The following is a 12,486-nucleotide window of genomic DNA, read 5'->3' on the forward strand; positions in this document are numbered from 1 at the left end:
TGGATGACATGGGCATTCATATTCAAGAAGCATCACAACTATGATGTGACAACAAAAGTTTTGTCTACATCACTACCAATTGGACATTCCACGAATGAAGCAAACACATTGAGATGGACTGTCACTATGTACTCGAGTACCTACATGACACTATTAATCTTCCCTATGTTACTTCAAAATATCAATTGACAGGCTTTTTCACCAAAACCAAACCTCTCAGTGCTCCTAGATTTCACTCTCTTAGGCAAAGTTTCAGTTATCCATCCGTAAGTTTGAGGGGGAGTGTTAAAAATGTAATATATATTTGTATATAACTAGGTTAGTTTAGTTATTTTTTTTTTGTTTTTTAGTTGAAATGCGACTAGTGAACAATGGATGACTAGTCAACCCATAGAGTTGTTGGGAGTCCAATGGCTCTATTTAGGTCCTTTGGACCCCCAATGACTCCCTTTTAGCACTCCAACTTTGTGTATAAATAGGGGGAAAAACCTCCACAATATGTATACTTCTTGCATGAGCATTGATCAATAAAATATTATTTTTATCCCTTGTGTTTGCTCCTTTAGTGGGTGTTTTTGTGTGAGTCTATCTTGTGGCTTGTGTGTGTTCTCTTGATGCTTTGGTGGAACTCTTTTGAGTGTCCACATTGTTGTTCTTGGTGAACATCTTTGGAGGATCTTGTTTCCTTTCATTCTACTATAAGTCTAGAACATGTCATCCTCTTGATAATCACTTGCACCCTTTGTGCAAATATTTGGTTGCTTCAATCAATTGACCATTCTAGGTTTCAAGCTTTACCTTGACCAGTTTTAGCAGCTAAAGATGGTTGAGAATTAACAAAACCCGAACCCGAAGCTGAGACATCCAATCAAGAAATGCTGCTTCATTTCCAATCAGCAAAATTATACTGAAAGATTTTTTAAGTGGTAGATGATAGATGATGCTTGCTATTGCATTTGCAAAATGGAATCTCTAGGTGTTTGATTGAAAAGTTCTCTTTTCATTGTTGAAGAAGCTCAAACTATGTTCCTCTCCAGAAAGAAAAGGGAACAAGCTCAATCTACAAGCTACCAACAAAACAAGAGAATATATTTTGTATAATAGTTACATTAAGTCATGATGAGCAAAACTTAAGGCTGAAGTCTGAACACAAGACTAGACAATCCAATGTTTCACCAATCAAATAACAAAAGAAAAAAAATCCTTCAATTCTACATTGCTTCATCAGTCATGGTGAAAAGCCTAAAACATCAATAAATGAATGATCCTCTTTTGAGTTGTTCCTTCTCTCATCTTCTAGCTCAGGCTTATGTGATCATTTCCCTCTTCTTCAAGTTCAGCTTGCAAACCAGCTTCTATCTGCCTCTAATCAGATCATCATTTAAGTTGCTTGGCTCTTCTTGCATCTAAGCACCCAATATATCTATATTAACAATGTTGATGGGGTCATAGCTGCTCCTATGGCGTCTCGACCTTTTCTTTGTATTTGTCTACAAATTCTTTGTATTTGTCTACAAAATGCAAAGAATATGTAAATTATATATACTAAAATAAAAAAACAAACTTTATAATTTTGATGATTTATATTTGCCTGGGTCTCATGATATAAGTGACAAGTGCATGATCACTTAACCATGAGTGCTCCAACCAGTTTCTTTTTTTGGTATGGATTTGCAACTAATATATGTATTTCAATGTTATATATACTAATATAACAATCAAGCCTTTATAAATTTGACAATCTAAGGCCTTTGTTTGAGTCTCATGATCTAAATAAATACAAGATCACTTAATGACAACCTGTTTCTTCTTGGTAAGGATGCATTTAAAAAAGCTCAAATTTTCTTTCACCCACTATCGCTACATGCCTGGCCCAATACATGCTCAGCAAAGGAGGAAAATGTGAGAGCATCTCCATTAGATCTATTTCACCATAGATCTATTTCACCATAGATCTATTTCACCATAGATCTGAATAAAGAAACATAAAAGATTATAAATAATAAATTCATAAGGTTCATAACACAATAAATTATAATTAAATATTGTAACATTGCATTCCAAATGTAAAACTGGCTCCATTAAGCTATGCCATTGGATTGTATTCTTCCTCAATCACTCTGGTTTTGGTTATAAATGTCTAGCTCCATATGAATGGCTCCCTGCACAATTTCATTTGGATTTAGATCTTCAGTGGTGTTCAAGTGGCCCTTCTTCACTTCTCTATTTTCTACATGCGAGGGAGAGTCTGATGTTGGGTTTCAAGTAATATACTACAACATGAATAACTTGATGAAGCTATCTATTCCATCTTTTATATGGCTCACAATATTGGTTCTTGTCCTTAAAAGTCTCCAATATGTTCATCATTGGCACGAGTGGCACAATCATCCTTAGAAGCATAACCTAAAGAGAACACCAGCTCTACTATCTTATCTCAATTCCTTGTTCTACATATGGACTAGTACTCTACTCATGTGATGCAAACATTTATTTCAATGCATTTTGATGCAAGACATGGCTTTGCACTATCAGAAGATTCAGAACATTTATAACAAACCTTTTTAATGCAGGATACATCAACTCAGTGCCATTGTCAAATCTCTTCATGAAGTTTAACATCCATAATAATTGTATATGAATTTTGTGATATTCTTGCACGTTTTAATGACATAAGAAGTTCCATCCATTTTATCTCATGTCTTCAAGCATGAGATCTAAACAGCGTGGTGCACATGAGCACCAAACAAAACACTTATACTGTTCTTAGATCTTTTTTCAGCAACCTTTAAATTTGTTGCATTTTCATTAATGAATTGCATAAAATTAGTAAGCCTAATTGCCCAACCTCTTCCATCACCTTTGAGAATATCACAATCAACTTGTATGTTGTATTTGATTTGTTGGACGTATCAACTGACTTCGAAAACATCAATCCTTTAGGACAAGAGACCAAAAAGTTCCATTTGTCTAGCATAATGGTGTGACATGTTACCTAGATTCTTTGAAGTTTGAACTCACTAAATCATCGCGTTACTTTTACAACTTGTTTCAAAACTTTTTTCCCTCATTGTATGCTAAGATGTCTTATGATAGGTTCCTGTGTTAGTAATGGCTGTAAGGAACTAGGCTGAAATACAAATAACAAGTGACGACACTTGAAGGTCCAATAATGGACAAGAAATCACAAGCGCATAAAGTGCAAACACCAACCCACTAAAGGGAAATCACAAGCATATAAAGTGCAAATACACAAACCCATTAAGGGGAAATGTCAAAAGGCAAAAAATGAATCAATATTATTGAGAAGAGGTGAAAGAACAACTACATGATGTGAGGGGAAGCACCCCTTTATATACAAAGCAAAAGAGAGAGAGGGAGCATTGGGGCTCCCCACAAAGGAGTCGTTGGGGACCCCAACAACTCCCTTTGTGGGGTCCCCAATGATCCAAAAAAGGGAGAAATGAAAAAGAAAAAGAAATAAAATAAAGAAAATAAAAAACCTAAAAATAAGTTGTTTTAAAAGAAGTTATATTGCATGTGAAAAGACCAAAATACCCCTAAAACAGAAAAATACACGCACATATATATATATATATATATATATATATATATATATATATATATATATATATATATATATATATTTAAACAATGGCATCAACCTTAACCTATGTCATATGGGTGCGGGTACGGAGGGTACGACATGACAATTTAAAAAAAATGAGGATATTGGGACACGGCCGAGAGAGAGAGAGAGTTTGGGTCTGGATCAAGTGTGGATCTATATTAGGGTCCATATCAAAAAATTAAAAAAACAGTCTGTAAGGGGGTGACCCTAATTTTTGAAAAGAAAGCGGCGGGGGGGGGGGGGTCCATATCAGAAAAAAAAGGCTGTAAAGGAAGGGGTGACTGTAATTTTTGGAAAGAAAGGGGCGGGGAATGATTTTTTTTTAAATAAAAAGGTAGGTCTCTCTCTCTCTCTCTTGGGTAGATTGTAAGAAGAAGAGGGTACGCTCTCTCTCTCCTCTTCTACTTCTTTTTCTTCCTTCTCTTCATCTTTCGTCTTCTTCTTCGTTCTCTTCTTTCTTTTTCTTCTTCCTTCTCTTTCTTTTTTTTTCTTCTTCTTCCTACTCTTCCTCTTTCTTCTTCTTCCTCCTTTTTCTTCTTCCTCCCTTCCTTTCATCGACATCCAAACAAAAAAAATGGATTGGGTCAGGGTTGGACCCAACCTGATCCGGATCAGCATGTATCTATGTCGAGCTGTGTCAACACAGGTACAACTGCTCAGTGACATAGATCATAACCAAGAGATGAAGTGATTTGCTGTATTGACTGGTGTCCATGTCTCATAAAAGAAACACCCATCTGCTAGGTTTGCCTACTTGATCATTTGCTTGAATGCCATGACAAACGTTGAAAAAGTCTATTCCATGTCTTATATTGTAAACCCTCTCTTTGAAGCAGCTCCCCCTCCTCTCTCTAGTGGTAGTGGGTGGTTCACTCTTAATACTACTACTACTACATCTATATGTGATACCCATGCCTTTGCTTCTTTGCTAATGAATAATTTGCACTTCTTCAGAGCATTGACACAAGTTCCACACTCCCACTTGTTTCAAAGTCTTCATTTCCTTGGTAGACTCTCCTTTCTATAGTTGATACATATCTCCTAACCTCCAATTTTTGCAGTTTTTTTTTCCATTTTCTTTTTCTTGAATTTCCTCCAATAGCCATTCGTCTACGATTGTGCAATGTCTAGAAGTCCTTTACAGGTGCATGGGACAACATTTTGCCTTGTACTAAGCAAATATTGCTTCATTCAAGATATTATTCTGAATATACTTTTCACAATGCTTGCTTTGGTTGATTAATCAATTGTTTTCGTACACCAGAATGCAATGCTCCTAAGCTAGGTCTCTTGAAGAAGCCATTTTCTTAATATAAAATATTTATGTAAACAACCCTTTTAAGGTGCATAGATCAGACCCCTTTACTTTGCAGTTTTGAGCCTTAGGACCCTCTCTACCTTCAAAAATAGCGATCTGCTTCTATTTGCAGTATCTAACCTTTAGTTTGATTGGATGAGGCACTAAATGTGTTGGGTTGGGGATAATTTTGCAGAGAAAAAGCCTCTCTAGAGACAGATTTTCCCAGTTACCTTTCTGTCTGTAGCACATGCAATCGTCGTGGCCATTATTGCAGTTTGTAGGCTATTGGGGATTGTATTGTGACTATGATGTTTTTTTTCTTCTGGTATCCTTTGGAGCACAGTTGAAATATTCCTGAAAGCAACATTAGTGAACCAGCTCTAAGAAGTTGAGGTTTTGGTGTGGCAGATCTTTTTTTTGTTCTCTAACCAAGAATCCTAGAGGACGAAATAGGCCAGCTCATACTTGAGTCTATGTTTGCGGATGAACAAGTTGAGAAAATCTACTATATCTAGCTAATATTGTCAAAACATCTTAAACAAGAGGTTGACATTAGGTCAGCTGATGTTTGTTTATGTCTTGTGTATTTGCCACTCTAAGGTATCCTGTTGAGGACAAACTCAGTAACAGATGTAACTTACAATCTTCATGGATTGCAAGCATGGATTTCAGCTCACTTTTAATTAAGAATGGAATTTTGATGATGCAGCAGGCTTGGCAAAGCAAATATTCAGAAAAGTCATTAATGGCTAGGTGGTTGGAAATGGTAAGCATTCCAATATGAGGAGACATGCTTACAATCAGGACAAACCCTGTCCCTTACCACCTCCAGCCAGGCTTTTACTTGGAAACTAAATTTAACTGAACCATGTCAGGTTAACAACTTTGTGTCACAACATGCAACGTACATCCAGCTTTTGGGAATTTTGCCATGTCAGGTACACATCTCTGTCACAACATGTGTCCTCCATTCAACTTTTGGCAGTGGGTGTACGGTGACCAAGACTGCTCATAGTAAAATTTTTCCTTTCCATCTTTGTTTTCTTACACTTTTAAAATTTTTTTAGGAAACCCAAAAAAAATTTGTACTTGTGCATAACTAGATAAAACAGTAAAATTTTAAACACCTAAATATGCCACTGAGTAAAATAATGGAACTGTTAAATTTTTCCTTAAAATTTAAAAATCCTAGTTACCTTTTGTTTTGGATCCTTTATTTAGGTAAGGCTTGGCTAGCATACAAAGTGATCCTATCCTGCTGTACCAGGGCATTAGGCACTCTGGGGACCCTAGGAAGTTTGGGTTGATGATGTGTATTATTGACATTATTAATATTTTTTTAATAATAATATTATTTTACATGATCTGCTAAGGTTTTCTTATTGACTATAGAAAATTGCATATAGAATCTCTCAGTTGGATAGATAAGCGCACCTATATTCTATCAAATATTCATTTGGAGTTTGGTGGATTCTCAGCTGAGTTTGATATAGATCTGAATCCATTCCATTTCACTTGTTAGTGTATATTAGATAATGGCAGGGCGCTGGTTGTTGTTTGATCTTCTTGAGGGCTCTTTCATCCTAAGTTTTGAGTCCATATGCAAATCCAATTATGGTAGTTATGATTAGATTGGAAATGCTCATAGCTAGACATAAACCTAATCCTGACCATTTGCACCTCTAGACCCTTAATGTCAGCTTGCTGAACCCAAACAAGTAAAAGGCAGGCATGAAAGAGATAGTGTTTCTAGTCCTACCGTGAACTGTGGATTTTTTTTATCTTTTACACATCATATAACTGACGTTCTTAATCTATTGAAGTAAGCTGCTAGGTGGATGCTTCTTTGATCTTCTTATTTTATTGGAGTACAAAAATATTGCAATCATGCATAAAATGGTGAGTGAGGTGAATGGGTATTTTAGAGTATTCTTCTGTGTGGATCTTTTCTTTTTCTTTTTGGTTGGAAACAAGTTTGAATCCTGTTTGTTTTTATTTTTTCTTCTTTTAATTGTAATCATAAAGCTGTTGTGACGAATGAAGATATTGTTTGGTTTTGATTAAGCTTCAATCATTTTGCTTTTCATCTTATCTGAAATATTTGAATCGGGAGCTAAATACTCTTGTTACCCTAATATAAATATTGATTCTTCTTTCTTGCTCATTGATGGGCGGTATTCTTCTTTTTCCATAAGTTATAGTTTGCAATTTTATTTCTAGATGTATCTCTCAAAAATCTTGCATTACATGATGCAGTTGGTGTTGAGAAACTATAAGCTTTATTTGTGGTAATTGACTACTACTGTCAGTCCTTGAGAACCTACGCTAAAGTGAGGAAGCCATATGGCCGGTGTGCTACCTGGGGATCCTTCACATCATGGAATGGTCGATAGTTCATATAGTTTTTCTCATGACAAACTTGAGGAACCTGATCATTCAAGCTCCAATTGGTACTTCTCTAGAAAAGTGATCGAAGATAACTCACCATCTAGGAAAGACAGCATTGATGTGAAAAAAGAGACATACTTCCGCAAATCATATTGCACATTTCTTCAGGATTTAGGCATGAGACTTAAAGTGTAAGTTTGTAACTATTTTGACTTCTTGACCTTGAGGAGTACTTTCCTTATAGTGCATTTACTGAACTTTATTTTTTAAGTGTGGCAGTCTTATGTAATCTGTGAATACTAAGTTCTTAACCTTACTCTGTACTCCCAAAGTGACCTGTTTTAAGGATGTGTAGTGATTGCATTGTAGTTTTGTCATCTAATGATGCATTGTCATGTGCTACATGCAGTATTTTGCTGTTAACAGACAGGTGATCGGGATTTCAGAGGGATAAACTGTTAATTGATGGATGCACTTACGCCAAAAGAGCAAGAAGTTGCTTAACAGAGCCAAATTAAACAGCAAACATTTGGAATATAAACAAAATTTGAAGGCTTGATATAACTGTTGCTTGTGCTATGAAGTGCTGTTGAAGCCACATCATTAGTAGTTTTGCAAAGCTCCATAAAGGAAACTCCATTTTCAACAACGTCTGCTATGTAACAAGGATGTTTCATTTCATTATTAGGTCCTGTACTAATATATATTATTCTTATGGAAAATTCCACAAAAACGATGTGTTCCGTGTCTGTGTGACAGTGTGTGGGAGACACTTTCATGACAACTTGCTAATGGACAATTAAGTAGATATAGGCCCTTTCACAAGCAAAGATTGCATGAGAGGGACAAAAGGGCCATGGTGCTTGGTAGGATTACTAGAAGAAGCAAAGACACTGACAATGATGATGAATGTGTGGTGGCATCTAAATAGTAGATACAGTTTGAACATTTGTTTGATAGATGGGTTGTTAGTTTAGGTGCTAAATATTTGGAATGGATACATCATTTTGTAATGTTTGTAGAGTAATAGGAAAGCTTGAGATGGTCAAGGGCTAGATCATGGTAATGAATCTTGAAAGGGTTCAACCATTTTGTTTGTGCAGAACTTTATTTAGGAAGTTATATCAGTTAATAAGAGGCATGGATCTTCACTGAGATTATGGTGAAGGTGGTGGGTGCAAGATAAAGAATCTAGGTCAGGAAGGTTGGAAGTGCACCTTAATGTTGTGCAAGAAGAAACTTTAAGGTTGTGCAAGAAAAATTCAATGATGATGTGAACTAGAAATTGAGATCTGCATTGATCCTCTTATATGTGGGTTGGGCCCTTCAGTTTTGTTCCTCAAATTCATTAGATGGGCAATAGATGTACTTGAGTGCAATCACCAATCATCAGACATGAGGTTCTAGGTCAGGGGTTCCCAAATCCAAAAAAAACCCCATACACTATTTGTAAGAAAACTTCAACTAAGAAGTATCATTGGATGCTTGGAAGTCGGAACATAAGTTTTATGTTCTGGCCTAAAGCAGAGAACCTTGTATCTATGCACTTGTGAGCAAGAAACTTTTTGGTGTATTATGCTTGAGTTGCAGGCTAGGAGAACATGATGCCCATGTGCCTTCTTCCAAAAATCCATCGAGGCATAGCTGTGAAGTCCAGCTCTGAAGGCCTTGCTAAGTCAAGTGGAAGTTGGGAAGGCTCTCAAGTTGACATGGAGCCGCCATCACTTGCTTGACACACCTCCCAATGCCAATGCAGTTAGAGCGCATGAATGTGGCATCTTCCTCTGACCATGACGGGCGGCTTCACATCCAATATGACTGGTCCATTGGTTGTTCGGTTCGTCAAGTTCTTACGGTACTATAACATGTAATGATCCTAGCCATTCGAATTCAGTGATGGGCTTAGTTGTCAAGGGCGGCACCTAGGCACCCTAGACGACCTAGGAGCAGCCCCACCGCCTGAGCGACCAGGTCTGGGTGGTGGGGCCCTATATTGTCGCCTAGGCTGTCACCGCCTATGCTTTTTTTAAAGCCTAGTTTTTTTTTGAAGACATCATTTACTTTCTTCTTAGAGGAGGAGGAAAAGAAGAAGAAAGAGAAGACATGTTATTTGTCTATTGCTTGTATTATGTCTATTGTTGAGAAGAATAAGAAGACGACGACATATTATTTGTCTTGAGAAGAATAAGACATTATTTGTCTATTGTTTATATCATGTCTATTGTTGTAATTTTTTTTGTATACATGATTTTTCTTGTTCTTATGTTTATCCTGTGCGTACCTTCAGGTCAGTTAATTATCGAAACAAGATTACCATGCTCATTTTACTTATTCTGAAATTGCACATCGCGAAAGGAACAATACATATGTTAGTCTTGTTCTGATTTTTGATATGTATGTACCTACCAGGCTTTCATAAGTCTGACCCGTTTTATGGGATACAGGGGATGATTAGGTTGATGCGTCAGGTGATGGTGCGATGACGTGATGATATCAAGATCCCACTCTTTCTCTGTTGTTTCGCTTCTGAGCACGTTTTATAATTTTATATAAGGGTTTCTTTTGAAATTCTTCTTTTTGTGTAAACTTTAATTATCAACAACCTTGTTTTGAATCTGTGGTTTCAATGTTTGTATAGAGATACAAGTCCATTGTATAAAGGAAAGTTCGCCTATGATGCGCCCAAGGTTCTTTGACTTGCTCTTTCAAACACTATTTTTTGTTGAATTATAATTTTAAACTCTGAAAAAGAATTGATTGCAAAGATTCAAATTTTTCCTAAAAAAAATTTACAAGTTCGGGATTTTGGGGTGTTACACTTTTTCCCACCAACAAACTTCAAAAGATCAAGAGCAAGGCTATGATACCATGTAACGAAAATGGTCCTCAATGTAGAAATCTGAAATGCCACTTATAGGCAAGAGCACAAATACACCAAATCACACGCAAAAGCACAAAAGCACAAAGGCAAACTCTTAAAAAACAATACTTTTATTAATAGCTAAAATGCATAACACATGCATTGAGATTCAAACGACGGAGATACCCTTAATATATGTAAGACACATTCCAACTAGTCATTAAACTAGTCTAATTGCGAGAAATACTAGCCATTAGACTAGTCCTAACTAGGGGTGTCAACAAGTCGGGTTTGGTTCGAACCCAGGTTCTACCAAACTTGGCCCCGATTTTTGGGAATGGTATCAGGTCCGAATTCGGGTTTAATCAGATCCAACATAAGAGAAACCATACCCGGACCCGATAAGAGCTGCATGAACCAGACCAGGCCATATCCGTTAAAATGATATTTTTTTATCATTTTTACATTGAAAATTTGCGGGTCTTAATCGGAACTCGGGTCAGGCCCGAGTCTGGTATAAAATTTCACAAACTATAGCTGGTTCCATGTATTAGTTGGACTGGACCCAAATCTTAATCGAGTCTTATTTATCACCATACCCGGACCCTATAGGGTTGGGTCCAGGTAACCTAACGGCTAGTTGGCTATAACCAAAAAGAAATAAAAAGAAAATACAAAAAGAAAAAGAAAGAATAAAAAATGCATTTCGTATCCTAAATACATTCTAATAAAAAATGTGTGTATATAAAATTCATAGTCACAAATATCAGTGTCGGCTATATCTTGGTGAGGCTATTTCTAGTGATATTATAGGTTTGGTGATAAATCTTGAAAAACTCGGGGCTTAAAATATTTAAAAAATTTATAAAAATAACAAAAATAAGTAAGAAAATATCATGTTTAGATAGTAAAACACATGTATAATGAAAGAAATAAGTAAAAGATGCAAAAGAAAGAAGAAAAACACATTTAAGAAGTGGAAAATAAATGAAATCAGTAAAAATAATTGATAATATCGCGATATTATCACGAGAATATCATGACATTCAAATGATAATAACACAATATAATGAAATTTGCAATATTTTCAAAGTATCATGATATTTTTTACCTCTAATATCGTTCGCTGAAAATACAGTGATAATATCATGATATTTTGAAAATATTGCTGATATATATATATATATATATATATATATATATATATATATATATATATATATATATATATATATATATATAAACAGTTGTAAGTGTAGCTTTCTTGTATTGCCACTAACACATCTATGTCGTTGGGGTGTGGGTGCGGCATGTTTGCTGGAATTTTGAAAATGGGAGTTGGGTTGGGGCTAAATAAAAATACAAATAAAAAATAAAGATAAAAACAAATACAAATATCGTAGTAACAAGTATTGGTCTTGACTATATGTCGGCAAGCCAATCTTGCAATAGGAAAGGTTGCATTGATAAATCTTGGAAAAATCTCTGTGCTGAAAACTCGTAAAAAAATAAAAAATAGCTGAAGTAAAAAAATATGTTTAGGTAACAAAAGTTATAAAAATTTAGAAATACGAAAAAATAAGAAAAGTATATTTAAAATGTAGAAAAGAATATAAAAATAAGTGACTTAAAATATCATGATAATATCATAATAAATTTGATTTTGAGAATCTCATGTTATTTTATCTTGTATATTGCTAACACAAAAAAGATAGATATATGCAATATTTTTAATTTATAGCTGGTATCTAGGACTATGATATATATGAATCACACACACACACACACACACACACACATATATTCTTTGGATAAATGAAACTTGCTAAACGGGTTTTTTGAGCTTTTTTCATTTTATTTTTGAATTCTGACCATACAGATGTGATCTACGAACTTGATTTGTAGGGATCAACTCTTGGGGCATTGGATTTTGACACATGAATGGGTTTTTTGTAAGGTTTGAAAAACAAATGGTGCAATATCTTTGTAAATTTTCGACGCTCCAAATATCATTTTGTTCAACGACAACACATGATCCATGTGTTGATCACTAATAAACTGACCATACTGAGCACTTCGATGGGGGCTAGAATCGTGAAAAAAACACCGGAAAGGCTGAAGAATCCCTTTAGCATGTTTCATTTGCCACATTTCATTTAGAATGTTTGCATCACTCTCTCTCTCTCTCTCGTTGCCTATATATATATATATATATATAGAGAGAGAGAGAGAGAGAGAGAGGTCAACAAGAAAATATGACAATACTATCCTTGCAAATGAGCCCTACCACCTAGATGCATGGGCCTT

At 35.5% G+C, this 12,486-nt stretch overlaps 1 protein-coding gene across 4 annotated transcripts in view; it reads left to right on the forward strand.

Moving 5' to 3' along the window:
- Positions 1-12,486, forward strand: part of LOC149831583 (cyclin-T1-3-like) — a 35,615-nt gene that overhangs the window by 13,315 nt on the left and 9,814 nt on the right. For 2 of the 4 annotated variants that reach the window (XM_090013995.1, XM_090013994.1), the window contains exon 3: positions 7,188-7,510. The exons of the other annotated variants lie outside the window; for them this stretch is intronic. In XM_090013995.1, the coding sequence (XP_089870121.1) occupies positions 7,275-7,510 (236 nt within the window). In that variant the 5' untranslated portion in view covers positions 7,188-7,274. The remainder of the gene's footprint in view (positions 1-7,187; positions 7,511-12,486) is intronic. 4 annotated transcript variants of the gene reach the window in all.

The sequence above is a fragment of the Nuphar pumila genome, chromosome 7 (assembly GCF_984573655.1).
Source record: "Nuphar pumila chromosome 7, dmNupPumi1.hap1.1, whole genome shotgun sequence".
Taxonomy (NCBI): domain Eukaryota; kingdom Viridiplantae; phylum Streptophyta; class Magnoliopsida; order Nymphaeales; family Nymphaeaceae; genus Nuphar; species Nuphar pumila.